Source organism: Diaporthe batatas (assembly GCF_019321695.1).
Source record: "Diaporthe batatas strain CRI 302-4 chromosome Unknown Contig00010, whole genome shotgun sequence".
NCBI lineage: Eukaryota > Fungi > Ascomycota > Sordariomycetes > Diaporthales > Diaporthaceae > Diaporthe > Diaporthe batatas.
This window is the reverse complement of record NW_025408557.1, coordinates 1,213,430-1,241,204: the sequence shown is the minus strand read 5'-3', so window position 1 is coordinate 1,241,204 and position 27,775 is coordinate 1,213,430. Positions and strand designations below refer to the sequence as shown.

The 27,775-nt window shown below is 57.0% G+C and overlaps 7 protein-coding genes across 7 annotated transcripts; 4 read left to right on the top strand and 3 right to left on the bottom strand.

Moving 5' to 3' along the window:
• The first annotated feature begins 1,415 nt into the window (after positions 1 to 1,415).
• KVR01_008400 (uncharacterized protein) lies at positions 1,416 to 7,818 on the top strand. Its single transcript, XM_044791191.1, has 4 exons — positions 1,416 to 2,912; positions 3,089 to 3,191; positions 3,248 to 5,806; positions 5,871 to 7,818. The coding sequence occupies exons 1-4, from the start codon at positions 2,719 to 2,721 to the stop codon at positions 7,242 to 7,244; spliced, it is 4,230 nt and encodes a 1,409-aa protein (XP_044642167.1). The 5' UTR covers positions 1,416 to 2,718; the 3' UTR covers positions 7,245 to 7,818.
• Positions 7,819 to 8,074: 256 nt separating this feature from the next.
• On the top strand, positions 8,075 to 10,381 carry KVR01_008842 (uncharacterized protein). The gene is made up of 3 exons (XM_044790333.1): positions 8,075 to 8,831; positions 8,952 to 9,242; positions 9,320 to 10,381. Exons 1-3 carry the CDS (start codon positions 8,448 to 8,450, stop codon positions 9,794 to 9,796), a joined length of 1,152 nt encoding a protein of 383 aa, XP_044642609.1. The 5' UTR covers positions 8,075 to 8,447; the 3' UTR covers positions 9,797 to 10,381.
• Positions 10,382 to 12,088: 1,707 nt separating this feature from the next.
• Positions 12,089 to 12,595, top strand: KVR01_008872 (uncharacterized protein; the record flags this gene model as incomplete). Its single annotated transcript, XM_044784011.1, has 1 exon — positions 12,089 to 12,595. The coding sequence occupies one exon, from the start codon at positions 12,089 to 12,091 to the stop codon at positions 12,593 to 12,595; it is 507 nt and encodes a 168-aa protein (XP_044642639.1).
• Positions 12,596 to 13,689: 1,094 nt separating this feature from the next.
• On the bottom strand, positions 13,690 to 17,306 carry KVR01_008630 (uncharacterized protein). The gene has a single exon (XM_044791400.1). The coding sequence runs from the start codon at positions 17,128 to 17,130 to the stop codon at positions 13,813 to 13,815; it is 3,318 nt and encodes a 1,105-aa protein (XP_044642397.1). The 5' UTR covers positions 17,131 to 17,306; the 3' UTR covers positions 13,690 to 13,812.
• Positions 17,307 to 18,881: 1,575 nt separating this feature from the next.
• Positions 18,882 to 21,852, top strand: KVR01_008408 (uncharacterized protein; the record flags this gene model as incomplete). Its single annotated transcript, XM_044793483.1, has 7 exons — positions 18,882 to 19,023; positions 19,083 to 20,608; positions 20,696 to 20,921; positions 21,026 to 21,132; positions 21,185 to 21,562; positions 21,613 to 21,723; positions 21,790 to 21,852. The coding sequence occupies 7 exons, from the start codon at positions 18,882 to 18,884 to the stop codon at positions 21,850 to 21,852; spliced, it is 2,553 nt and encodes an 850-aa protein (XP_044642175.1).
• Positions 21,853 to 22,114: 262 nt separating this feature from the next.
• KVR01_008628 (uncharacterized protein) lies at positions 22,115 to 24,216 on the bottom strand (the record flags this gene model as incomplete). Its single annotated transcript, XM_044787036.1, has 3 exons — positions 22,115 to 23,037; positions 23,178 to 24,131; positions 24,189 to 24,216. 3 exons carry the CDS (start codon positions 24,214 to 24,216, stop codon positions 22,115 to 22,117), a joined length of 1,905 nt encoding a protein of 634 aa, XP_044642395.1.
• An 889-nt stretch (positions 24,217 to 25,105) lies between these two features.
• On the bottom strand, positions 25,106 to 27,501 carry KVR01_008686 (uncharacterized protein). The gene is made up of 3 exons (XM_044783236.1): positions 26,479 to 27,501; positions 26,317 to 26,404; positions 25,106 to 26,253 (listed from the first exon to the last, which is right to left on the bottom strand). Exons 1-3 carry the CDS (start codon positions 27,182 to 27,184, stop codon positions 25,296 to 25,298), a joined length of 1,752 nt encoding a protein of 583 aa, XP_044642453.1. The 5' UTR covers positions 27,185 to 27,501; the 3' UTR covers positions 25,106 to 25,295.
• Positions 27,502 to 27,775: the final 274 nt, after the last annotated feature.

Genomic DNA, 27,775 nt, shown 5'->3' with positions numbered 1-27,775 from the left:
CACTGGCACATTGCACACACTGCACACATTGCACACACTGCACAGTGCTCTCACATCACACGCATGGCAGCTGCGCCTTGCCTTCTTCACCTTGGCCCAACAATTGCTGGCTGTTGCTGGCTGCTGCCTCCCCCCCTCTTGCCTGTCGTCCTTTTCCAAATCTCACAGCTCGACTCATTTGTTCTGCGGGCGAGAGTATGCTCGTAGCGCACTGTCATGTCAAGTCATGCCATGCAATGTAAAAGTGGCGGCCCAAGAGCGACCCTGGCAGCTTTTTTTCCCTCCCCCTCCATATGGAGGCATGGAGGGGGGATCACCGCATGTCGCTGCAAGTCTCCCGATAGGCCCTGCGTTGTACCCGAAGCATTCCCATCCAAAACAACACCAAAAAGCTGCCCGCACCCTTGTCGCAGTCGCAATGCCCCATGGGCTTGTGAGGTATCAGTGCTGCATATATGCTATGCTGTACCGTGCAGGCAGTCTGGGTTCTCTCGAGATCCGTGTGCCTCCCCACTGGCTGATCACAGGACTGCCGATTGTCGAGGCGATCGCCCTGTTTGCCCCCAAGCTGGCCTTGGACTGCCCGCCCGCCTGGCTTCCTGCCAGACCATGTCTACACTATCTTCTCTAGCGGGGACGGACGAGCACCCTTTCAGCAGCTGTACGTATGTACGGAGTATGTGTATGATTGCTCAGGGCGGGCAGGGCAGGACAGGACAGGGTATGGCAGGGCAAGGGCAAGGGCAAGGGCAAGGGCAAGGGCAGGGCGTATCAAAGTACTCCGTACCTACTTGTAGTATGCGTGGGCAGACACACATACACACCACACACACTTCTGTCCTCGTCTATTCTCTCTCGTTGGCCTGGCCTCTCACACCCACCAGGTGGACTGGGGGTGTGAGGCGCGTGGGTGTCATGGGGCAACCCGCCAGCAGGGATTCGCCGCTCGATTATCGAACCTTGGGAGTACCGCCCTAGCTCGGTAGAGAGGACTTTCCGACCCCAAAGTGTCAGACGCCCGCCCACGACATGCCTCAACCATCTCCCGGCTGTGATCACGACATTGCGAGCAGAATTGACACGGCTTTCTGGCGCCGGAGCGCTCGCAGGCCGCTGGATTCCCCGGTTCTGAGCTGTCTTTTTGCAGCCCTCGACGCCGTCGTGAGCTGTGGCAGCCCTCTCGACTGCAGGGTAGCGCCGTCCATGTCGGGGACAGAGCTGCGCGGCCGGTACACTATACGTGAGGAGCATGGGGGGCCATGGTACCCGGTACCCCCAGCAGGGCAGGGGCCCAGGTACCTCCACTGCCGCTTCCAATTACGCTAAACTTGCACCAGCGAGGGGCCTGGTCTTGTCTCCCGCCGCCTCTTCTGCTTGCTGCCTCTTCTGCTGCTCTTTCGTGCGAGCCCGCTTCCCTCTTACTTTTCTCCCCTGTCCACACCCCATCAACACCTGCGGTTCATCCGCCTTGCTTTCCTCTCGTCGTCTCCCCCAGCGTCGACAGAGTCTGCATCGTGCGGCTTAGACAGACGCGCACAATCTGGACGACGACAACCACACCTGACCTTCCCCCAACTGCCAGCCGTTGCGCTTGTGCTTTCACCCTAACCAACCGTCGCCCTGGGCACCTATCCCTGCCACGCCCAGTGACAGCCAGCTCCGGTGAACTTTGACTGCGGCGGACCCAGCAGCCACCCACGACCAACTGGGTGCCTCTTGACTCACCCCGACCCTGAGACTGTCGCGCGACGAGGACCACGGTACCGACGGCGAGGTTTTCATTGTTTATCTGGAGGGCACAGTTTCGTACCAGATATAGCACTTTGTCGCTATATATTCCCAGCAGACCCGAGTTTGAACCGTCTCGAGAAGAGGCTTCCGCCCTGCGAACCCACCGCCGCGATCCCGATCGCTGTCACACCCTCACCCGCCGCGACCGAAACCCCAAGACACCGTTCGCTTCTTACATGACTGCATTCCGGTGCCTTCAATCCGTGCAACTACGCTGTACCGTGTCTCTTCTCGGGAGCACAAGCCGGCCGACCACGCCACCCTCGAACACTGTCACAACCGGCGAGGCATCTTGAAGCACGACGGACTTGGGCCCCTTGGATTCAACTCGAGTGTGCAAAAGTTGCCGTCGCGTCTCGACCGGCCACTGAAAAGGACAGGACGGTACCTGCTTCGTGCTATCAAAATAATCAGAAACACCGTTGCCTTTGTCGGGATACGAGAACCCGTTGAGTCGACGACCGGCCTGGAAACTTGCATTGCTTTATTGTCTTTTGGATCCTCCGATCGTCGCTGCGGCCCTGCTGCGTGGATGAGATCGTCTCTGGATCCCCTTTCTGGAACCTTTCCACGGCTTAGCGTCCAAGACGCAAGTTTTGTTCGTCGGGTTGGCTGCATCGGCAACCCTCCCTGCACCCCCGGCCGATTCCTCAGGCTCCGCTTGAGACAAGGCTAGGCAGCCTGCAGCCGGGTGACGGGTCTTGACTTTCTTGTCAGAACCACCACGACGGAATCACTTGTATTGCTTCATACCCATTCAACAATCACAACCATCATCGCCTGTCCGTCCCTCTCTTGGCGACGAACCTCCCCGACTTGCAAACGGTGAGAGGTACAGCGCAGCAGCGCCCGACCCGCCCACCTCACCTTGCGATCCTATCGCAATAACTTTAACTCTGGGATTTACCCCCGAAAGTTTTGGCGGCAATGGCCGCACCTATGCAACAGATGCCTGGGGGCCTCATGCAACAGCAGCAGAACCGTTTTGCTGGCGCCATGTCAGGCCCGGGCATGGACTTCAGCCAGTTCGCCTTCAACTGTATAAACAGCGCCCCATATATCGGCCCCGGCTGGCAGACAACCGTCGCAATCTCGGAGCGTGTCGGCAAGGCTCACGAGCTGTAAGTGTCGCCCGTTGCGATATTTTATTGTTTGTTTCAAGTTCCTCTCAGCTCAGATGCAATTGGCTGGACAGCCGTATTGTCTCCGCCCCGCATGGTTCTTGCTTCTATTGTTGCACTTCTCTCATTGTCTTCATCGAACCCTCATTTCTTTAGCTGACAGTCACTCCATTCAGGATCACTAGCGCTGTTCTCGCAACCCCAGGCCAGCCATGGCAAAGGCTCGCTCACCTTTGCATTCAGTTTGAGCAGAACGCCTTTAGGGAGTCACCAGATAAGGTGAGCCATCTCGAGCACAACAAACTCCGAGTCTTATCACGTATTGACACCAGCAGGTCACTTATGATCATAGAATGAGGCAAAAGAGTGCAGAAATGCACGCTAGGCGCCAGGGGCAGGTGCCTCAGCTCCAAGAGTCCATAAACGCCCAGGCAGCACAGCAGCGACAGCAGCAATTGATGATGATGAATCAACGGCAGCAACAACAACAACAAGCTGCCCTGCTTCAGGCCCAAATGGCCGGCAGGGGTGGTGGTCCCAATCAGGCGGGAGGATTTCATCAACTGCAAAATCCCATGCAGCTATCTCAAATGCCTCAGCAGGCCCCTCAGATGGGTCTTAGCCTGAGCAATGGCATGAACCCGCAGATGAATCCAGGACAAGGCGGGTTTCCTATGGCTCAAGGGCCCCAGCGCGGCCCTGATCAACAGCAATTGACCGATGCAGATAAGCAGAGGGTTCAGGCACTGGCACAGAACCTGATGCAGCAGGCAAGTAATGCCCAGAAACAGCAAATGATGCAAACCCTTGCACAACGAATGGAACCTCAGAGGCTTGAACAAATGCGGGCTCAAGGCCAGAACCCTCTGGCACTGCTGTTCCACCAAGAGGCACAGAAGAGGTTCCTCTTGGCCCGGCGAAATCAGATGCAGCAAAAGCAGGGAATGCCGCCCAACACGCCTGGCATGCAAATGCAGCCCGGACCACAGCGCCCAACAAATCCGAATATGATGAACAACATGGGCCAGCAAGGTGGACAGATGGGGCCGTACGGCAACAACATGGAGAGCATTATGAATGAGCAGAAGCAAGGTCTCCTGGCCGAGCAGGCAGGCCAGCTCGTTGTCCCGGCGAGCTCAGGCCCTGGACGCAATGCTACGCCTCAGCCTCTCACAGGCATGCAGTCGCAGAACATGTTCTCTCAAGGCCAAAACCAAACGCCCCAGCCCCAGATGCCGAACGGCTTCACCTTGCAGCAGCAGCAGATGAAGCAACAGATGGCTGCTTCGCACGCGCAAGCACAAATGAGGGCGGCGGCCCAGGCGAAGGGCCTACAGGGCCAACCAGGAGGGCTTAGCGGTCCCATGCCGGCATCGCAAAGCCCGGCGATGGATAATTTGAACGCGCCTGTGAGACAGCCACCAGTCGCCATGGGACAGATGGGAAGTAACCAAGGCCAGCCGGGAAACCCTCAATTCGGCCAGGGACTTGATCCTCGCTTCAACCAGCCGGGAGGCCCGGGGCAAATGACTGGCAACCCCAACATGCCGCAGGACCCAGCCATTCGACAAATGCTTTCTCAGCTTGACCCTGAACAGAGGCAAAAGTTCCGTCAGCTGCCGCCAGAGAAGCTCAACGAGTTGTTCTCCAAGTGGAAGCGCACAGGCATGCTGCGACCAGGGCAAATGCAGCCGGGAGCCCCCATGAACCCTGCCAACGCTGCAAACCCGATGGCCAACGGCATGCATCAGCCGCCACAAGGAGGAATGGGCCCTACGGTGCAACAGCCTAACCTCCAGAACCAGATGAATCGATTCCGTGGCGGTGGCGCCAATCCTTTGCAGCATCCACAAGCGCAGATGATAATGGACAACATGGACCTGCCTCCTCAGGTGATGCAGCTTATCCCTGGGGTACCGCCGGAAGCTAAGAAATGGGGACAATTTAAGGCTTGGGTCTCACAGACGGGCGCGGGCATACCCGACCAGCAGAAGCAAATGCTGAGGAGTTACCAGCTGGCTCAATTCAAACGCATGATCGTGAACCACGGACAGGCTGGCGGTCCGCAGCAACCTGGAGCCCCCAATGCGAATCCTCTTGCAAACCTGCCACCCAACACCCCGACGCCTGATGTCACTCCTCAAGAGATCCAGCAATTCCGAATGTCACAACAGAACTTCAGGGATGCTCCAGAGGAGCAGATCAAACTCTTTATTCAAAGAATCAAGTTACAGAGAATGCGACAAGCGATGGGAATGGTCGGTCAGCCACCACCCGGTCAACCTGCAACAACACTCGGCGCGCAGCCAGGTGCCCTTCCGATCTCTTCGGGGCCTCAGCAAGGTATGCAGCCAGGACAGGCTGTCTCGGCGCCTGCGTCCGCGCCAGAGCCTGGCCAGACTCCTGTTACTGCCGGGCCCCAAGCCAACCGGCCCCCTCAGCCCAACATGGTTGCGCCGCCGAACAACTTGGCGGCCTCGCAGCCGAAGAACAACCTCAAACGCTCTGTCGATGATCTCGAGGCTCCCACACAGCCAAATTCCAATGATCAGAGACCGGCTTCTCAGTCTGTCCAACTTCCCGCCGGTAACCTTCCAAACTTTACACCGGAGCAGATAGCGAAGATGACCCCAGAGGCAAGGCAAAGGTATGAGGCTCTGCGAAACCAGAACCAAACGCCGGAGATGGCACGCTTCAGAGCCATCTGCCAGGAAGAGTTGAAGTCCTTCGAAACTCAAAGGTTCCCCGAGGTCTCCATGACTCCGGACATGCGAAACCAGCTGGCGGTTGGCATCGGCAAGATTTCGCAAGAGATCAACAAGTACAGCAAGGCCATAAACCCCTGGTTCCGAGCAACCAGAGACGAGGCCAGGCTGAGGGCTTTCCTCAGAACGGTATGTTCCAAGCTCCTTCCATTTAGTCTAAGATCTGCGTGCTAACCGATCACTCTCATTACAGCGTATGCGAGTGATGAATCAGTACCACTCCAATAATAACAACAAGGAGTCGTCGACCCTGAAAGATAACCTGACGATGACGATGCAAGATATAAGCCAGGCGCAAGCACTATGCCAGAGCATCCACAAGGACCTAGCGTCCATCCAGAGAGGAGCTCGGCCACCTCAGCCCGGAGGAGCTGCAACGAGCCAACCGGCAGTCCCGCCTCAGCAGCCTCAGCAAGCCCAACAACCCCAGCGGACTGATCAGCCGGGATCTAACCAAGTACCGACACCTCTGAACGAGGCAAACCTGGCCAAGCAGACTCAAGCTCTGAACAAAGCACACCAGAGGTCAAACAGCAAGAGTGGACAACCACCAGCAGCTCCTACCTCGAGTCAGCCGCCATTCCCACTCGGGGCCGCCTCACCAGACGGCAAGCCTCTCTGGGTTGCCTCAACCCCTCTTACTCAGGAAAAGCTGCAGCTCCCAAGCGCGCGCAAGAAGATCAAGACGGCCAATGGACAAGCGTCATCACCTGCGGTTTCCAGCCAGAACGCATCGCCACAGACGAAGGTCACATCTCCGGACCTGAAGAAGAAAGAGCCCAAGCCAGCACCCAAGCCAGCGTTTATATGTACGGAGCCCGGATGCGAGATGACCGAGACGGGGTTCCCGACGGAGGAGGCGCGCAAGCAGCATCATCAGGAAGTCCACGTGCTCCCATACGAGGACCCGCAGCAGTTCATGCAGCAGTCATTTGCTGCAGCCTTCGGGCTGGACGAGCAGGGCCAGCCCAAGCCGCAGCCGCAAGCTGCCACAGAAGAAGCGGCTCCCATGTCACGCGAGACCTCGGTCAAGCAACAAGGCGCAACACAAGGTGCCAGGGCTGGTGACAACAAGGCGGCAGTGGCTGGTCCGAAGCCTGGGGACAAGAGCGTGTCTGAGCAGGCTGCCTCTGGTTTCCAACCCTCGCAGGCGGTCGACCCTCTCGTGAACACAACCATTGACCCTCAGAGCCTGATGGCGCCAATGATGCACCTGTTCGACCCTGCGGCTGGCGGAGTCATCTCGGACATGACCCTGTACCAGTCAACGACACCGCCCGAGGACACGCCCGAGTCGAGCGCGAGCAAGGATAGCGGGTCATCCGAGCCCAACAGTGACATACCGGAGACAGCGAACCTCGAAATCGATATGAACTGGCAGAATTTCGATGACTCGACACTCGTGAGCGGCATGGCGGCCTTCGGCATGGACATGGAACTCAACAGCTTCGAGGGGATGGCATCGTTCCCGAACGATGACATGCTGATCACAGAAGACATGCTTGTGGATGTGGACAAGCCGTTCACGGGGCTTGACCCGTCCCTCTACGAACTCAACACCTTCTGAGAGAGACAGAGAGAGAGAGACACACACACACGGAGAGAGAGAGTGTGTGTGTGAATGTGCGCGAAAGATGACAGCAAGCGGAGCTCGCCGAAATATTCATTGATTCACGTCCTCAGCGTTCCTTGATTCAAAATTAAGAAGACATGGCGTTTGCCTGAGAATTGACGGAGTTTAGGGATCGGGTGGTGACCCAGGTTTAGGCGGGTTTTGCCGAGTGCGATTAGGTGGATAAAAGGGGGTTTCAAGGATGTTTATGGGAAGGGAGCGGGGAGGGGGGACGCTTTTAAGGATGATACCCGCCGGCGATTTTGTTTTGAATGCATCTCTTACTCCTGGGAGGCCTACTTTACCATCTAACCGAGGAGGCTTGGTCGCATTGGTTGAACGAGCAAGCGACTGTATTTTGGGGTGCAGAGCCATATTCAAGCAGGTATATAAAGGGCATTGCGGAGAGACACCTACCTAGGTCATTATTTGGTGGGGGGAGGGGAGGAGGAAGGGGGAAGTGACTTGTATGCCCATTTGACGATACTTCTACTACTACAACATGAATAACATGACGATGATGGTGACATTGAGATTGGCCTTGGCCGGTGACGTGGGCTGCAATGGACTGCAATGGACATTCCGGAATAACATGTCAGCATGTCAGAGGCACCGGACGGGCTGTGCGACGGGAGTGGGGTTTCGCTTCCGAAAGAGGCAATCAAGTAAATATGTACAACAAGCAATTCACGTTACAGGGGGGGCCCGCTGAACACTTTTCCAGGACGCGACGTGCAGCCCTGCCCACTAGCTCGCCCCCAGCCCCCCCGTCCCCCATACCTACTGCCTACCAATCTTTACAGGTACAATCCAGCCAAGCGACCCACGTCAGTTCAGTTGAAGCGGGATAGCACTATATTGTTGCTGCAACAAACTGCAACAAAAACACCCCAAGACACGTCCTCTACTACATGACACTGCCGCCCCCTCTCTTCTCCCACATTGTCCACCGTCCACCCCCTCCTTCTTCTTCTTTGCTTCTCGTGAGCGAGCACCCTCTGCCGACGCGACTTGCACGCCAGAGCCGACCCGTGCCAGGCGCCGACCCGTCCCATCGCTGCACCAGCCCGCTGCTGTCGCGGTGGCGAATCCACTGTGGCTCGTCCAAGTCGCGTCCCCCCACACAAACGCCCTCGCCCTCACCCACCCTCTCCCAAGATGAGCGCAACCGCGACGCCAACCAAGCGACGCGTCCTCGGCTCGCTGGACGCAAACGTCCAGATGTCGCCGAGGTCGCCCGCGCCGGGCGGTGGTGCCAGCCCGCTGAAGAACAAGGCAGGCAGCCGCGAGGCGAGCCTGAGCCTCTCGCGCCGCGCCAGCCCCTCGCCTCGCAAGCAGCAGGTTTCTAGGGACGGGAGCCCCAGGAAGAGGCCGCTGGACGACGCGGCGGCCACGGCCTCATCGCTGCCGCAGCCCGCTGCCAAGAAGCTGTGCTCTGATGACGCGGCGGGTGTGGCTGCTGCTGCTGCTGCTGCTGCTGCTGCTTCGACTACGGTTGCAGACGCCCCGGTGAGGCAGCAGACGGCACACGACACCAACGAGGTACGCGGATATTGGCCCACAGGACCTGCCCTGCCCTGCCCTGCCCTGCCCTGCCCTGCCCTGCCCTGCCCTGCCCTGAATCAAGTGTGTCGACGGGGAACGGTGCTGACGATAGTACAGAACGAGCCGCCCGCGTCACAGGCCACTACCACCGCTGACCGGCGATCCCTCTCGCCCGACGCAAGCTCACTCTTTGATGTCTCTGGCATCAACACCTCCCAAGATACCACGATCACGGAGCCCGACACCGACGCGCCCACCATTGCTACCACCACTGCGCCTCCCACTGCCGCCGTTGCACCCGCCGCCGCCCCTACACCGTCGCTTTCAAACTCCTTGGCACCACCACAGCTGCTGCCACCACCACCGCCGCAAACGCGTCGGATAACCAGCCGCGAGGAGCTCAAACAGGTATGGTCTACACCACCGGCCCATCTCACGCCCCGCAAGCTTGCACGTTTGAGATTGTTACTGACGCGTCACCGCAGAAAACCGAAATTCTCAGATTACGTCTCAGCCTGGCCAACTACAAGGTCAAAACAGGCCAGATCGACGTGCCCCTTGACAGGCTGCAGGTCCGGCCCGTCCCCGGGATGACGCGCCGCAGGACACCGCTGCCCTCCATGTCGGCGCACACGGTGGAGAGGTCGACGCCCGCGCAGCAGTGGTACCGGCTCGGTAACGAGCGCAAGACCACGGCGGAAACGGCACCGGCGGCACCCACATCGCTGCCTGCGCAACCGGCGCGTGAGGGGGAGGGGGGCACGAGGGGCATGTCGCCGCCGGACAAGCAGCCTCTACCGAGATTGTCGTCGGCTTCCGTGTCCATCGTGTCGACGCCGCGGCGCGGGCAGCGGGACGCCGAGGAGGATGCTGAGGAGGATGAGAGCCTGACGTCCAGCGCGCTCAGGGGAGGGGCGGCCAAGGGGCTGTTGAGCCTCTCACAGGGATCTGTGGGACGGTGAGGATGGATGGTGGTGTTCAAACATGCCCTTTGGCGCTAAAACTCTTTATTCTGTTTTTTTTTTTTCATTCCTCCTCTTTCTTTTCTTTTTGCTCCTACGGTCTGCAACCTGGCCTGCACACGTATTGGCTGCAGAGATGGGAGTGGAGCACACTGTTCGGCATGTGCATGACGCAATGAATGCCTGGCTTGGTACGGATGCATTGGGCTGGCTAGAAATGGACTGGGCATTGCGGAGGTGGGAATCTGTGGTATCGGGGAGCAGATAAATGGGAAGTCGAAGACAGCAATAGAACCTGCTTGTGATTCGTCCGTTCTGCGCTGCTGTGCTTGGTGATGGGCATCATGCCGGGGTGACACGTCCCAAGGGGGTTCCAGAACATGCAGCTTGAGCTTGTTGAGGGGCCTGGTCCTGGTCGACTTCCTGCTGAAAAGCAAGTGTGTTTGTCCGGGGCCGGCACAATGACTCGAGGTGCGCTGGGGGACCGGCGGTGGCGAGAGTCTGACGAGTCGTTTTCCCAGGGTCGTTTATGCAGGCTGAAGGATACCACCCTGGTGAGGCGAGGTCGTGGCACCTACAACTGTGGTGTGGGCCTGCACTTGGATGGAAGCTGTGGTAAATAAATATTTGACAGTCACGAAGCTGCATAATGAGAAATTACCCCAATGTGTAGGTGGGTGCATGACTAATAAAGCCATGGTTAGTTAGCACTGCGTGGGTAAGCCGGCATAAGTGTGGTGGTGGTGTGGCGCCGCGGGCTGGCTCACGCGTTGCGGCACGCGTATGCACGCAGGGACCGCCAAGCTTAGGGTAGGGTAGGTCCCCCTTCCCGCCTTTTCCCCCCTCTGGGTGACCTCCCATCCCAGCTGCACGTCATTGAACCCCTGCGCTAGCCACTCGGCAGGGTTGCCGAGCTACCCCAGATTCTGTGACCTGGGTTGTGGGGTAGTGGTGGGATGGGATCGACAGCCGCCGTCGACTCCACGTCCCACATCGGACGACAACCGCTCGGATCATCGGACGACATTTGATGTAGCCTGGGGGCTATGCTATGGTTTTGTCTGTATCCACTTCACCCGGGCTCCATCCGACATGGGGCAATGTTACGGCAATGATTTCTTGTCAGCAAGGGACTGGGTATATTTCTCTGCGTTGCTGGAGGCTCTGAAAAAAGGTGTCAAAGTTGTGTGGTTGCCATGACTATAGTAACCAGGTGGCTGCTGCGATGGGAAATACCATGGTGCCTGCGCATGCTTGTCTCTCCATCCGGACTCTGCAATACTGCGATCAAGTGCAGGCGAGTTTGATGGCCCATGTGATATCCAAGTCGAGAATAACGCCAGTTCAGGGGCTGTCGGTTTCAAAACTTACCTTTCCACCCACTCGCCCCTAAATTCGCGTCAATATTGGGTACACAATTTCTGTTGCTCGCTGACTCTGATTTCAAGTGAGATTCATCCAAGCTTTCTCCTTCTCGCCCGTGATGCCATTCAATTGCCTGGCTACGGGCCCTTTGTTTACCTGGGAGCATAAAGTCTGGTGGCTCTTTCTGTGTGCACCAGCCGAACGATCACGCCAACCGGAAGGGGAGAGCAGCACCCGAGCCTGTGTTGACTGGATGGCCCGGGAGCTGGAAGGTGCCACCCGGGGCGGAGAAAAACAACCGAGCCAGAGAGCGAGAGGAGAGGATCAGGAAGGCTTTGAGGGTTATACGCCGGATATGGCGCGCATGACAAGAAGACAAGCTTGATCTATCCATCGCCATTACAATTGATATCAGTGATACTGACGCACAGTTCACCAAGCTCGTCTTTCCTCTCAAGTGTGTAGATCAAGCGGAAGCTATCATCAACTACCTGTGCCTAAGTAAACAAGCTTCCCTGATCCCCCAGCCAACATGGTCCTTGGGCATATATCTGTCCTGGACAGTTTGGAACTTTTGAGACTATACACAATAGTGAGTGCCCTGTTCATACATCCACGCGCTAGATGCCTACAAGCGAGCTCTTAGTTGTTCAGTCGATGTAGTGAGAGGCAGGCAGACCTTGCGTATACTTGTGCCATTAGTCGCGGAAAGATGTCCTGCGCGACAGTATAGCTCTGAGTTTTAGCTGCAAACTCAGGTTATATAAGTGATGGCTCCCTTCCTCCGACGCTCATTATTTTGGCTCCCATTATCAACCAAACACATACTCTCTCATCACTCTCTTATCACTCTCTGCCAACACTCAGCCAGCAACCACACACTCGATAAAAGCACACTCAACAAGCACATAGTAACCATCCGCCAACATGTGCATATCCATTTACTCGAAGCACACGCAGTGCGGCTGGGTCATCGACACGCAAATCGACAAACTTTGCGACAACTGCCAGGCCAACCCCCCCAAGACAGGACTGGACCACGTCCAGGGTTGCGAGATGAAGACGCGCCGCATCAACGGCTGTAAGGAGGGCGACGAGGTCGACCTCACGGTACGCAGCACCGTGCTCACCCGGAGCCAGCGCGACACCCTGGCCAGGACCGGACACCACGGCATCAACAGGATCAACGCCATCGTCTCCCGCCGCCCCATCACCGTGAGCCGCACCACCCTCTCGAGGGAACAGCGCGCCGCCCTGCGCGCCGCCGGCCACAAGAACCTCAGGAGGATCACCGCCGTCGCCAACCGCCGCATCTCGGGCGGGACCCGCCACACCTTCTCCGTGGCGCAGCGGGCTGCGCTCATCGCCGCCGGGCATACGAATCTGCGGACGCTTTTTGTGAAGGATCGCCCCCTCGAGGACCCCTCTTGCTGAGGCGGAAAGTTCGCAACCTTTGGTGTTGGAACTTTTTTTCTCCCTCTCAAGCCATCGTGAGGGAGTTTTTTTTCCTCTTGGGGCTTGGGCTTTCGGGTGGAAAGAACTTTTTCTCCCTCAAAAAAAGAGGGAGTTTTTTTTTCTGCTTGGGGTGTTGGTTTGGGAACGGACTCTGCGGGATTCAGACGGCGTGGGAATTATCGACACTAGCGCTCAAGCCAGACATGATGGGCACATTTTAGTCTTGGGGCGGTTTGATATTTTGGATTTGGTCTCATCAGAGACACACGAACTTGACGAATTTACGACTAAGCGAATCGACTATTCTACAACTAAGCGAATCAACTAATTTACGGCAAAACTTTCTCACAGCATCATTATTCAGAAAACAACTCTTTTACGGCACGACTTTTACGGCACGACTTTTACGGCACGACTATATCAACACAGCGCATCATCTAATTTCGCAAGGAGTACAGGATAGAAAAGAACATCAAACCGCCCCAGATGGACTACTTTAGATAGATATAGACAATAAAAACACAAAGTTGTCTCTCACACACAAACTGTTCCCACAATCCTTAACGTGAAAATGGCTGAGTACCACTAGGCAACTGAACCGCAGGATAGGTAAACTGTAGGTCCATGTTCTTGGTATTCGACATTTGAAGAAGCGTAGCCTCCATCTCGGACTGCCAACATCAACAATAAGCCAAGTATCAATGCATGAGATTGCAATCGCGAAGTCAACTCCATGGCCATGACTTTTGTTGGATTCATAGATCTTCATTCGGTTGAATATATTGAATGCCACCATTTAGCCTTAGAACCTATCTGAATATACTTCTCAAAGGCGGCTCGCGCTGCCGGTTCTTACTATCAAAGTGTAAGCACCCAGAATCGTCCATTTCAAAGTATGGATTTGTGGATACACACGATGATCTCCTTGGTGGAAATACCAGAGCTTGGTTCAAGCAGCCTCAATTTGAAGCATTCCAAGCACTGCAAAGCCTAAAGCCAAATTTGAGATATTTGCTGTTTGCAGGCGCTTGCCAGCTGGTGTTTTCATCCAAGCTCTGGGATACGGCGGTCTGATCGAGCTGACAGGACCAACCAGCATTTTGGACATGTGGCCACTGGTCGGTGAGATAATGCATCGAATTGACTGTCTGGGAGCATTTTCTCTGACATGTGAGTGATTGCCTTTCACAGCCCTCTCAAAATCTTGATTTGTCCTTGCTCTTCGAAGCCCTCGACCACTCCTTGCTAAACTCTTCCAGGTCCACATGGATCCTCAAGCCCTTGGCCACCATCGCAGCATACACACCCCTCAGATCACCCGAGTCCATTTCCCCCACGAGGGTCCCAAAAGCCCCCATAGCAACGTCCTTGGACCACGCACACGCGCCGACGGCCCTGTAAAACACCTCCACCGCCTTGCCCCTGAGCTCCTTCCTGTGCCGGTGGCAGAAGCGCACGTAGGCGCGCCACAGGCCCGCGCTGCCCCTGCAGTTGTCGCTGTCCAGAGCCGCCTCGAACGCCGCGCGCGCAGAGTGCACCGTGCCCGCGTCCAGCTCGTGGAGGATGGCGAAGACCCTGCTGCCGACGCGGTCGTGCGGGCCCTTGAGCACGAGGGCCCGCAGCGCCTCGCGGACGGGGTCGTTGAGGAGGAGGCTGGTGTCGGCCCAGGCGAGGAGGTTCAGGAAGATGGTGTTGGAGGGGAAGAGCTTGAGGAATGAGTGCAGCTGGTCCCTGACGAAGGGCGGCCGGAACGGGCCCCTGCTGGCGTGGAGGTAGAGGAGGTGCGCCGTGGACTGGAGGAGCCGCTCGAGGTCGGGAGAGGACCCTTGCTTGCGGGATGCGACGTCGGAGGCGAAGGCTTGGATGCTGTTCACTGCTGCCGAGATGCTGCCTTGTTGCGATGACATGGGTTCCGTTGAGGATTCGCTGGAGAGATACTCAAACAGGGAGAGTGCCTCAGCGTACTCGCACGCTTGGCCGAGGTCCCCGGAGGAGAGCAGAAAGTCTCTCTGTGAGGATAGCACTTGCTGCGCCTTCAATAGCTTACTTGGGGCTATGGCATCCTGCGTGTCAAGTGATCGGTCGACCATGTCGTGATCTCTTTGATCTTCTGTTGAAAAGACGCACAAAGCCAACGACTTTTGCTTGTTCCCAGCTTCAAGTTCCAGCCAGGCGAAGGTATTCCACAGAGGCTGCTTCCGTGGTAGTTCCTGGCTCGTCGCAGACAGGAGAACTTTCCTCGTCACGTCTTTATTGCCCAACCGCCATTCTGCAAGAGCGTATGCATTGTACAGACGTGTGTTCGATGGATATTTTTTCAGCAGCTTTTTTGCCGCCTTTTTGACTGTGCCTGGGTCCTGCTTCCACGCCACGGCCAGACTGTATTCCCCGACAGACTCGAGACCAAAATCCAAAGCTAACTGCGTCGTGGCCCTGAGAACCAAGCCAACCTCTGACGGTAGCGAATGTTCAAAATAGCTGAACCAGTCTTCTCCCGCGAAAAGAACATCTGTGGACAAGGCCATATGGCGGTTGGGTTGTGTGAACCTTGGCTCTTTCTTTCCTGTTTCCTCCGAATCATGGTTCTTCCTCGGGATCAGCTCCTCAGTTGCGACCACGTTGCCGTATACGAACGGGTCGCTGAGTGCCTCTTGTATCATGGAGCCTGGCACTTTAGACGCTGGTAGGCATTGGTTGAAGAGAAGGAACGCGTCTATCAGCAACTCTTTCATTGATGTCAAAAGGGATGATGGCAGATAGAACATCATTGGCTTCAGATCGGAGAACATAACCACACGAAACGGATCGTCTTCTGTGCCTTCATCCAGGGTTCGAGCAGGAAGTCCCGCAGCCTTGTCTCGGTGCGTTTCTAAAGCAGCCCAGGCTTTATAGACGTCTCTCGTCCCGGGCGGTGCAGCAGGTGGATCGGGCCTCGATTCTGGTAAATCTGCCATTTCTTCTGCCCCCGCAAAATGCACCCACCCTTTGGCATTGTCCTCGCCGATCCGAGGGACTTCGCTCTCCCAGAAATCAGCGAAGGATGACATCAGATCCTCAGCCTCTAGATCGGATGCATCGCTTGGCCGGGCAAAGTTGAGCTCTAGGATGGCCTGCCACGCGGCAACTGCCAGCTCTGAGTAGCCAGCGTCTTGTATGAACCGCGTGGTCCTCAGGAAGACATAGACAAGCTCATTGCAGATGCCGACTGATGAGAGCGTGTCGGTGCTGCTCATGTCATTGTCAGCCAGACGTTGCCTCAGCAGCTGTAAACGTTCAACATGCACTTTCTTCAGTTCGCCGTACGTGAAGGTCGCCATGTTGGAGAGCCTATGATCCAGATGCGCCTTCCACATTGCGAAGCTGTCGTCCTCGCGACTAACTTCGGCCCAGCGTTTCGCCAGTGTCTTACTGCCCCATACTCTAGAGCCCTCGCGCATCAGTCTCAAGAGCAGTCTTTCACGACCTTTCTTGTCGGGCGCAGAAGGCAGGGCCTCCTCAAGTAGAGAGACTCTAATGCTTGCTAGACCTTTGGCTTCGTCATCACTCCTCTCCTGGCGAGCGTGCTCATCCAGTCGGAGGAGCGATTCTTGGAGCTCAACAAGAGCCATCCAGGCTTCTACATCCTCGGGATGGTCCTTGACGCGTCGAGATGACTCGATAGACTTCTGCCTTGCAGGGTCAGACACGTCGACTAGGGGCTCGTTCTCAGAGTCCGAGGTACCAGCAGATTCGAGGTCGCTGTCAACGAAGTCACGGGCCTTAGCCTTGCCCTGTATTGACCGATAATCGGGCCCATCGTCCTCGGAGACATCTTCAGGCCCAGTGATGGCCCTCTTGCGCTTGCGAGAGTCCGACATGGGGATGTAATCATACCAGTCTTGGTTGAGCTCTTTCTGATCGTGACCTGGCGTTGAGCGCAACCTGAAGACCTGCACCTTCTTTCGGGATGCATTGGCCAAGATGTTCCTGTCTCGAAACGCGGACGGGCCGTCTCCCAGCTTGCCGCCCAGGCTGAACAGCTGCTTTGGGCCGTCGTATATCAGGCGAAGCCGACCTGTCGCCCCCATGACCCTGCCTGCACCATAGCGACGATATGTGGGAACCTTGGATCGATCGTTTGATCCGTATCTCACAATCAGTGAGTCCCCCCGTTTGTCGGTGATGAACAAGGGCTCTTCCTTGGGAGCTGGTTTTCTTGGGGGCGGGGATGGAGATTTCCGCCTCTCGGCACTGGGAGAACGGTGCCGCTCATGACGGCGATGGCGATGGTGGGAGGCTGACTTGGAATGTCTGCTCCGATGATGGGCGCGGCTCTTATGGTCACTTGGTGCATCAGAATCAGATGGCTTTTGTGGGCCGTCAGAGGCCTGTCTGAAGGAGGAGAACCTTGGAACATGTCGCGTCCTTTCCACCTGGGTGGCCTCATTTGATGTGGGGGGCTCAGAAGAGGCTGGTGGATCTCGAGACTTGGGCTTGAAGGACGCGAATTTTGGGGCGGCTGGCTTGTTGTCCATGACGAGCTCCGGCCAGCCGCATGAGGAGGTCGTCGATGATGGCGTTCGCGATGATGGGCTCCACGGCAGCAGGGTTCAGGTGAAGTGGCGCAGGTCAAGGCCGGATACGGTCTGATGATCCCGGATCAAGCTGGCCGTGATGTGAAGCTGATGCGCCTAGCAAGACGCCAAGCGTACTTTATTCACACTGGGAGAGGCAGCAGACAAACAAGCCAGTTGCCAGGGTTGGAGCTAACCCTTGGCCCGCACTAGAGAGCTTGACAGTTTTGGGGTCACGTCGGGATCTGCCTGTGAGCCGCGATTATCGCCCGAACACGTCGTATCGGCAGTGCCATCACGCGCCACAAGCGGCCTTGGTCTGTCCTTGCTGCGTGTTAACTGCATAACTGGCAGGGATGCTGTATGTACGGAGTAAATGAGAGAACAAGACTGGCAGATTGAGCTCATCAGAACATTGCAGATTGCTATACGACATCTGATGCAGCTGTGGAAAACCCAATGTGCGTGCAGCGTCACATAAATTGTCCAGCAGGAACATGTCCCGGTGAGCAATGTTGAGTCGAACCCCGCGACGAACCATCAAGCTGCAACGGCAGCCCTGGGGCGACTGACCAGGGCCGGGCAGGTGACAACATTTATTAGGGGACCTGACCGCCTTACTGCAGTTGGCAGGCATAAGCTGGCCCAGCGCCGGCAGCTCAGGCAGGGCATGGGAGGGGCCAGGGCAGCTCGCCTCCAATCAACAGGCCGAGGGGTCGAGGGATGGGCCCCCAGGATCCAGGTATGATGCAATACCCGAAGCCTCGTGCCCCCAAAATAAAGTCACAATGCATCCCTATCCATCCATCTGCCCCATCCTGCACCTGCACCACCTTGGTCGGTGTGTTCTGTGTGTACTCCGTATGTCGAGATATGTGCCCAACACGGCAGGACATTTGAGCCAAGACCCTGCTGCGCTGCCAGGGTGGTCCTCTCGAGCAACCTGTCGCAGATCAGGGCTCATGGATGCAGCCAGCCGCCCGGCAGTGCAATTACTCAGTGCTCTCATGCCTTGCCATCAATATCAAGACTACCTACCGCCTTCTGGCTTGCTTGTTCTGGGCTGAACATCGACAGACTCTGGTCTGGTCTGGTCTGACTGACTGACTGCGAACCTTCCAACTGACCACACAGCATCTCTGTGCCACATCATCCCCAATATTATTAGCCATTTCCTGCTCCTCCTTCAAACACACTGCCATCGCAGCTGCTCGAACTTGGCCCGCACCTGACGGCCCACGGCCCACCCCAGCTCTCCCAGCGTGTCCCTTGTCGCCTCATTGTCTGCCCCGGCCGCAAAAGAGTGGGCCTCTCGTCACCTCCTCCCATCATTATCTCTCATTCTCACTCTCAAAGTCCAATCTTCTTCGCCTTTTTTGCTTCTTCCCGGTCCCTTAAACTTGGCCAAGAAGCTTCCATTCCGAACCTCTTCTCGCCGTCCCACCCAACCATCAAACACCCATCCGGCTGCGCGCTATGCTTACACGTCCGGCTCCTCTCTGATGCAGCGAGGGGCACCAACTCGGCGACACCCAAGGTTTACCCAGTAGCTAGCTGTAATAATATACCAGCAGGACACTGTCCATCCGCAGCCGCCCAACATGGACAACGACCACGACGACGACAGGCCACATCTCGTGGTCCCCCACTCGCCCATCTCCCATAGGAGGCGCTCGAGGCCTGCGTCGCGCATCCACAGCCGCCGAGGCTCCATGTCAGAAGAGCCGACTGAGCGCACGTCGCTGCTTGGACGCTCCAGGTCCCATGTCAAGATATCCGACGACGTGCCCGACTCGCCACGTACGCCGCGAACCTCGCGCAACGTCCAACTGCCGGCCGGCAGTAGCTTTCTCTGTTCGTGCTACCTACCTGCTGCCCTGTTCCTGTTCCTGTGCTGACTCGCATCTTCACAGCTACTACTGCGTCCACCAGGCACCACAGCCGGGCTGGGTCGTGGGGTACGCGCCTGATCAATGCCATCTCCCAGCACCAAGACCCCATGTCCGAGTCCAAGGCATCCTTATATCAAGATGACCGCGTCTGGTACGACCAATTTACCTCCACCGACTGGGTACACGACAGCATCGCGGATGCCTACCGCGCCAAGGCTCTGCGGAGCCGCACCGACTTCTGGGGCCGCCTATATCTCGTCTTCGACGGTGCACAGGGCTGGATTCTGTCCGCCTTGGTCGGCTTTGTTGTTGCCGTTATAGCCTACGCCATCAACGTCTCCGAACAGGTGCTCTTCGATTGGAAGGATGGCTACTGCCAGACGAGCTGGTCTATGAGCGAGAAGAGATGCTGCCCGCTGGGCGACTGCACCGACTGGGTGTCTTGGGCCGAATACTTTGCTGACTGGCCTTTTGCTTCCAAGTGGAGGGAATGGGTCGTCTATGTTGTCTGGGTCAACCTGTTCGCATTGTCTGCGTGTCTGCTCACCCTCACCACCAAGACCGTCGTCCCCTCCGCCTACAGGCTTTCCACACTGGACGAGAATCTGGCTGCAGAGGCTGCAGTGTTGGCAGACAACGAGCCCGAGCCTGAGAACGGCGACGCTGCTTCACCCCGTCGCCAGGGCACTTCGCCTGCTCCCACGGCACCGCCCATGATCTACTACTCGGCTGCTGGCAGTGGAGTCGCCGAGGTCCGCGTCATCCTGAGCGGTTTCGTGTTGCACGGCTTCTTGGGTGTCAAGACCCTCGTGATCAAGTCCGTGGGCCTGATCCTCAGCGTGGCATCCGGCTTGAGTCTGGGCAAGGAAGGGCCCTACGTCCATATCGCGACTTGCGTTGGCAACATCGCCTGCCGTCTCTTCGAAAAGTACGACAGAAACGACGGAAAGCGACGTGAAGTCCTTTCGGCAGCCGCGGCAGCAGGTGTTGCCGTTGCCTTTGGTGCCCCCTTGGGCGGCGTCCTGTTCGGGCTGGAAGAGGTAGCCTACTTCTTCCCCGCCAAAACCCTCTTCAGGACCTTTTTCTGCTGCATAATCGCCGCGCTGACCCTGAAATTCCTCAATCCGTACGGGACCCACAAGATCGTCATGTTCCAAGTTCACTACGCTGTTGATTGGGAGTACTTTGAGCTCGTCTCCTTTGTCATTGTTGGAGTCCTGGGCGGCGTCCTCGGCGCCTTGTTCATCAAGGCCTCCAGGTACTGGGCTAGGACTTTCCGCAAGATTTCCGTCATCAAGAGGGTACCCGTCGTGGAGGTCATTCTGGTGGCCCTGGTCACTGGACTGATGGGGTACTGGAACGGGCTTACGAGGCTGCCGGTCGCGAAACTGCTGTACAATCTTGCAGCTCCTTGCGATCCAAATGATGATAGCCTGGACGAGCTTGGCTTGTGTCCAGATACGAGGGTGGATATCCCTCCCGTTCTACGAAACTTGCTGGTTGCTTTCCTCATCAAGGGCTTTCTGACGGTCATTACCTTCGGTATTGTGAGTTATCTGACCTTTCATCCCCGCTTACACTCGTTACCCAAGCCTGGTGTTCTGACGCATGACTAACGCGAAATGATTGTATAGAAAGTCCCAGCCGGTATATATGTGCCTTCCATGGTGGTAGGCGGCTTGATGGGCCGATTGATTGGACATATCGTTCAATGGCTGGTCATGACGTTCAACACATGGCCTGTCTGGGATCGATGCTCGCGGATAGGGGATGCTACCTGCATCCAGCCTGGTGTTTATGCCCTGATCGCGGCCGGCTCCACCATGTGTGGTGTGACTCGGCTCTCTGTCACCTTGGCTGGTAAGCACAAGACTCCTACTTCCACGTTTTCCCGCCTGTCACGATCTGTAGATTTCCAGGATGTTACCTTTAAGACATCATAACAGGCAGCTAACACACAACAGTCATCTTGTTTGAACTCACTGGAAGCCTTGATTATGTGCTGCCATTTTCCTTGGCCATTCTTGTTGCAAAATGGACATCGGATTTCATCGAGCCACTGAGCATTTATGTGAGTAGAACTATCACGGTTGGGATGAAAGTAGCATACTAATTTTTATCAGGACCTTTTGACGGAGCTGAACTCGTATCCTTTTCTCAACAACAAGCACAAACCGATTTTCACGACCGAACTCGCAGACCTCGTGCCCAGGGTACGCCGCGAGAGGATAATCGACGTAACCAGTTCTCCCCTCGTTTCAGCCGCCAGCCTGAGAAGCAAGCTCGAACGTCTGCATGCTGCTGGCGAGATCGACGGTGGCCTGCCTATCCTTAGGAACGGCGTGCTGGTCGGGTTGATACCTGCACCAGACCTGGAATTCGCACTGGATCAGCTCGCGGACGAGGGTTCAGACTTGTGTCTCATGGCTCAAGTGCCTTCCATTGACGACTCAGACGATGGTGGCCCTGATCCCACTGACTTCACAAGATACATCGACCCGGTAAGTCTATCGATGAAAATTGCAAAATTCGCAACTAAACGTTTCAACAGGCACCTGTGGCTCTGGATATCCACTCTCCGATGGACCTTGTATACGAGTGCTTCGTAAAACTGGGTCTGAGATATATCTGCGTCCTCCGTGACGGGAAATACGCGGGCATGGTTCGTCTCCTCCCCACCCGTTCCAACTTGAGAGACGTGGCGGCAAAGCTGACTCCGGGAAAACAGACACACAAGAAGACCTTCGTCAAGTACATGAGAGAGCTGGAGGAGAAGCATGGCCATATGTAAATGGCAAAGCACTTGGGAACACACAAGAACATTACAAGCCCCAGAGGCAAGCTGCATCTGCCGGGAAGAGAGTTCGGCAGCTACTCATGTGCATTGGAGCATTGGGATACAGGATCCGGCGTTATTGCTTGCCAAGAAAGGTAGAATTTCATCACTGTTGCCATGGCATATTGGGCACGCATGAACTGAGGTAGTCGAAATTATTTGCCATCTGACGGGTCCGTGTAGTTCATCACGATGACACCAGGATCTCAACCATTGGCTATGTCTTCTGCTTTTTCACATGCCTGTCCATAGGCCCTGCCTTTGCCCGCTTTCCGTTGGACTTTTTGCTGCCAGCATCACCATTATCTGCATCCCTGCCATCGTCGCTCTGGTCAGTCAGACCCATCACCTCTTCGTTGTCCCCACCACCCTCAAACAGCTCCCTCCAGCTCCCGTCCAGCACCTTCTTGTCATCCCCGCGCAGGCCAACGCTGTACGCCTTCTTCAGGCTCGCGATGCAGATAGTCCGCCTCTCGCCAAAGTCGAACATGGGCTTCGGGTACGTCCCCTCGGCCATCTCCTCGCCGACGCCAGGGAACTCGACGAGCCTGACGCCGGCCTTCTTGAGGTCCGCGATGGGCGCCTTCCACGGCTCATAGATGTGCCTGGCCGGCACGCCCTCCAGCTCGGGCACCCACCTCCTCACGAAGCGGCCCTCCTTGTCCCACTTCTGCGGGAAGCTGACGGGCGAGTAGCAGCGGTAGTACTGCGCGAAGAAGGCCGTGCAGCTGAGCCACTGCCAGTTGCCGCCGTTGCACGCGGGCTCGTGGTCCAGCAGCAGCTCGCTGAAGACGTCGGCGCCGCGCTCCCAGTGCACGTAGCAGCCGCCCCGCGTCAGGAAGCACGCCAGCGAGTGCCGCCCCAGGTGGTGGACCCAGCCGTCGTGCCGGAGCTGCCGCATCAGCGCGTCGATCCAGGGGAAGCCCGTGGTCCCGGCCTTCCACCGCTGGAACCACTCTTCCGCCTGCTGGTTGTCGATCTTGTACTTGCCTGGGGTGGTGATCTCCTTGGTTGTCTTGTCTGTGGGGCTGGTGCTGGCCTCGAGGACTGAGGGGAGGTGCCAGGGGACGAAGCGGACCTGGGGGTTGTGCGCTGTCTGGATCATTGCGTGGCCTAGAGCTGCTTGGGCCGCGAAGTACACTGAAAATCTCTCTGTTAGTCTCCTCTCTATTTCAATTTTCAAGGGCGTGAGGTATAAGTATATATATGGTTGAAGAGAGGATGATGACCTCACGGGTCTCCCGGAGGCGAAGAACTGAACTACAGATGCGGCCACTTACTATCCCGGAACAACAGCTGCCCCGTCAGACTCTCAGGTGGCGACGACGCCTTGCCCTTGTACTTATCACAGGCCTCCTGGGCCTTGTGGTAAAAAAGACGGCAGCTCAGGGCGCCGAAGTGCAGGAAGGGGCTCAGCAGGGTGGTCGACTGCGGCTCGAACGCGGCCGGGCTGGTGTCAGGCTTGCGGAAGGTGGCGGCGTACTCCACGTCAGCCATGACCTTGTCCAGCATCTCAAGCGCGATCGTCTCGCCTCCCCGGTGCGGCGTCGTCGCCTCGGGGAACCCCAGCTCCGCCATGGTCTCGATCGCGAAATCGCCCCTCGGCCCCGCGAGCTTGGTATACCCCTTATCCTTGAGCGTGCGCCACGCCGCGTTGAAGTCTGGGTCCGAGGGCGGCTGCTCGTGCTCGTTGGCGAGGTCATCCACCGGCATGTCGCCCGGGTCCGGCAGGGACTTGGGGGCAGGGATGGGCTTGGCCATCTTGCCGCACTTGTCGCCCGCGTTCCGGAGCTGTGCCGCCGACATGGTGGGCTTCCCGCCGTTCGCCTTGACGATTTGGTCACTATCCCACAGCGTGCGGCCCGACTTGATGATGACCTCGACGCCGGCCTTCTTGGCGGCCTCGGCGACGACGTGGTCGCGGTCACGGGCGTAGGCGTCCGTGTCCTTCTCGAAGACGAGGTGCGTCACCTTCCAGGCCTTGAAGAGCTTGGGGAATAGGGTCTGGGGCCCCTCGCGCAGGACGAAGAGCTTGGACTTCTTGTTCAGCTTGGTGATGGACTCGGAGAGGTCGTTCTGGCAGTCCAGGAGGAACTGCCACCTGTTGGTGCCCCCCTTGGCGCGGTAGACATAGTGAGGGTCCCACGTGAATATGGGCCAGAGGCACTCTGGGTTGAGGTCCAGGGCTGCCTTGAGTGCTGGCGAGTCGTGGAGACGCAGGTCTGTCCTGAACCCTGCGAGCATGTGAGACTTTCTGCTGTATCTGGACATGTTCCGGGTTTGTGACTTACAGTAGATGACTCTGGCTGATTTGCCCATGATGACCAGTTCTCCTGATGATAATGCCTTTCCGCCTGATGGTCTTATTGGGCATCTGTGTTAAGGCCCGTATGTGAGAGCAAGCCTAAGCTAAAGATCCGGGCAATGATGTCAAAGACTCGGAGCAGTAGGCGGACCCCTGCTCAGACTTGGCGAACTGCATTGTGCAGGTCGATCTGGGACTAATGCAGGGACCCTCGCCCTATGGAGATCTAGACCTGTTGCCGATTCGTTGTCCAGCCTGCAGTCTGCACAACTATCGACTCAGGATAGTACCTAGGTAATCTATTCCCCATCTTTTCCGCATTTGCTAAGATGATATAGTGGGTTTTGTTTCTGCTGGTCTTTTCTCCATCCCCCACGGCGGGCCGTTCCGAAGGTGACAGATCTGAGATGGGACACCATGTGCAACCTTGGAAGTGAGATCTGCCCATCTTTTACGTTTACTATCCACTCTTCGATGGGTCAATGGATAGAAGGAACCACAGAAGAATGCAAGTCTTCGATTCATCTGTACAAATCAGGTGGATATTGGCGCCCACATGGTCAGATTGATCACAAGCTCTTCTCGCAACGGAACAAAAAATTAACCTGTCCAGGAGTGTGCAAAGAGTTATGACCCTCTGAGGCCAACAAATTCTCTTTCAGCAACAGAGCGATATAAAAGACAGGTAACAAGTATTAAAAAAGAAGAAAAAAAAAATAGAAACAGGAAAAATACGTATACATGAGGCGTTTCATTACCACAGAGATGAAGTGACTTTTCAGGAACCTCTGCCCGTCTATCCACCACCCCTGCACTCGGCTGAGCGGCCCGGGTCCCGCCGCTCCTTTGTCCCTTGGTAAGGCTCCATATCACAACTTCAACGACGCTGGGCGAGCAGTGATCTGTAAAAGGCCCGAAAAGATGTTGTGATTCTTTTCGGATACGCAACCCGTGGGATCTATGTATGGTGAGCTATTTTCGCGACCCGCCTGAAGCCGGACGAGCGGGCTGATGGCTGTGTGTATCTCTGTGCCCTGGTCTACTCGACATTTCCCTCCACTGGCCCGACCTTCACCATCCTGCTCTCTGGCGCTTACTCCTTGTGCTGGCCGTGCTTCGCCCACTCCCGCAGGACATTCTTCTTGATCTTGCCCGTCGAGGTCTTGGGCAGCTCGGCCACAATCTCCACCTCGCGGGGCACCATGAACTTGGAGATCTGGCTCTGGTGCTTGGCCCAGTCGACGACGTCCCTCCCGGCCACGTCCTTGCCCGCCCTCACCGTCACGTACGCCTTGGGCCTCTCCCCCCAGTGCGAGTCCGCGACCGCCACCACGCCCGCCTCGAGGACGTCCGGGTGCTTGACGAGCATGCCCTCGAGCGCGACCGACGAGATGTTCTCCCCGCCCGAGATGATGATGTCCTTGGCCCGGTCGAGGATCTGGATCGCCCCGTCCGGGTGCTGCACCGCCAGGTCGCCCGAGTGCAGCCCGCCGCCCGCGAACAGCTTCCTCGTCGCCTCCGGGTCCTTGTAGTACCCCCGCGAGCAGATGTTGCCGAAGAAGACGATCTCGCCGATCTCCTTGCCGTCCCTGGCGACGTCGACGAGGACAGACTCGTCTGGCTGGTCTGTCTTGACCACCCTCACCGGCAGGCTGGCCACGAAGCCGTGGCCCTGCCGCGCCATCAGCTGGTACTTTTCCTTGGGGTCCAGGGCGTCCCACTCCGGCATGATGTAGCCCTTTGTTATAGGCCCATATGTCTCCGTCATGCCGTAGACGTGCACCGGGTGCAGGTTCAGGTTCGTCATCTGCTCGAACAGGTGCCCTGACGGTGGTGATGCCGCGACTGTGACCTGGCAGGGCCGTTCGAGAGGCTCTGCGTTGGGGTCCGCGCACAGCAGCGTGTTGACAGTCGGCGCTGCGTTGAAGTGCGTCACGCCCTCTGACTTGAGGAGCCGCCATATCAAGGGGTAGTCGATCTTGCGCAGGCAGATGTTGGTCCCGCGCACAGCTACTACCGACCAGGGGAAGGTCCATCCTATGGCGTGGAATCTGGCCCAGTGCTGGTGAGCGTCCTGGCCGGTTCACTGAGAGAGTAGATATGGCAGTACTTACAAGGGCAGCGTCCAGAGATATTTACAGCGTCCGCCTTGGGTATTTAACCCCGACTCTATAATGTTACCCATGGCTGCCAAATATGAACCTGTGCGTGCGGCTCTGTTAGCATACTAGTCACACTGAATTAGTCTCTGCTTTGAGCCCGGATACAGAACATACCACGGTGTGAATACACCACACCCTTTGGCCGAGATGTTGTCCCCGATGTGAATGGAATAGCTAGCATCTCATCCTCGTCCTCAGCCGAGATGTACAGGCCATCCCAGCCCTTACTGCCGTTTTGCCGGTCATATGTCAGGCCCTCAGACACAACCTCATCAAAGGGCCCACATAGCTCTCCTTCAGTGGCATCCGTGTCCGTGTCGATGATGATCTTCACGCCCGGCTTCAGCTTCCTGAAGGACGCCAGCAGGCCCTCAAACTCCCAGTCGGCAATAATGATATCCACGTCGGCGAAGTCAAAAATGTAGCTGATATCATCCTGCTTCAGCCGGTAATTCACGGGCACGATGACAGCACCCCCGGCGACGATCCCGTAGATACACTCCAAGAATGCAGGCGTGTTTGGCGCCAGCACGCCGACCCGCTTGTAGCCGTGGGTCTTGAAGTAGTAGGCGAGCCCCCTGGCGCGGTCCGCAAACTCCTGGTAGGTCCTGCGCAGGACGGAGCCGTTGGCGGTGATGTGGACCATCGCCTCGGCCTGGGGCTCGATGGATGCGGCCCGCGGGAGGAAGAAGGTGGGCGAGAGGGTGTGTATGTGGTGGCTGTGTTGCCATGTTTGCCCGGTCTTGGCTGATGAGGTCGAGGCCTGGGAGGGGAGGAGGTGGCCCAGGATACTCTTGAGGCGAGACGGCGGGCCAGACATGATGGTTTCTTGTTGTGAGATTTGGACACAAGTATTTTGTTGGCACAAAGATATTTTATGCAACTTCCCAATATATAGGGGTCAGGAGCCGAGGTCTATATCTTGTTATGGGAGAAGGGAGTGATTATACGAGTTGCAAGTCCGGCTAAGTAGTAAGCGGAGCGGCTGATGAGGGGAGTGCGACGGGAGAAGCTATTGTGCAACCAGCACAATGAAATACACCGAAGGCAAACAAGAGATCTTATCAGTTCCGAGGCAATCCGCGACGAGTGTATTGAGAGAAGCAATGTCGTTTCTCGCTGGAGGTTGGGATGAGATACATGCAGAACAGAGCGCAAGGAGTTGGAGATGACCGACGAGAGCCGATCCTTCTATTTGCCAACTCGGGCCAAGGAGGCTAGAAACCCCAACCGAGCGCAGCTGTGCCCCCTCATCCGTTCACTCGGTACCGTCGTCATTTTCCCAATTGACTACAGTACTCCACGTTGCCGCTTGGTTACTCCCTCGGGATCGTCGTTGACTCCACCGGCTGCCATTTCCCCTCACGGAGCCGGGCTAAGGGCCCTCGGTTATAACATGGGCGCAACATAC

Bases quoted from the DNA above. Each gene is read 5' to 3' on its own strand.
- KVR01_008630 (XM_044791400.1), bottom strand. From the start codon at position 17,130: ATGGACAACAAGCCAGCCGCCCCAAAATTCGCGTCCTTCAAGCCCAAG.
- KVR01_008842 (XM_044790333.1), top strand. From the start codon at position 8,448: ATGAGCGCAACCGCGACGCCAACCAAGCGACGCGTCCTCGGCTCGCTG. The intron at 8,832-8,951 runs GTACGCGGATAT...ACGATAGTACAG, and splicing joins CGGCACACGACACCAACGAG to AACGAGCCGCCCGCGTCACA. The intron at 9,243-9,319 runs GTATGGTCTACA...GCGTCACCGCAG, and splicing joins GCCGCGAGGAGCTCAAACAG to AAAACCGAAATTCTCAGATT.
- KVR01_008400 (XM_044791191.1), top strand. From the start codon at position 2,719: ATGGCCGCACCTATGCAACAGATGCCTGGGGGCCTCATGCAACAGCAG. The intron at 3,192-3,247 runs GTGAGCCATCTC...TGACACCAGCAG, and splicing joins TTAGGGAGTCACCAGATAAG to GTCACTTATGATCATAGAAT. The intron at 5,807-5,870 runs GTATGTTCCAAG...CTCTCATTACAG, and splicing joins TGAGGGCTTTCCTCAGAACG to CGTATGCGAGTGATGAATCA.
- KVR01_008686 (XM_044783236.1), bottom strand. From the start codon at position 27,184: ATGTCTGGCCCGCCGTCTCGCCTCAAGAGTATCCTGGGCCACCTCCTC. The intron at 26,405-26,478 runs GTATGTTCTGTA...CCGCACGCACAG, and splicing joins TGTGGTGTATTCACACCGTG to GTTCATATTTGGCAGCCATG. The intron at 26,254-26,316 runs GTAAGTACTGCC...GCACTGGGCCAG, and splicing joins TATCTCTGGACGCTGCCCTT to ATTCCACGCCATAGGATGGA.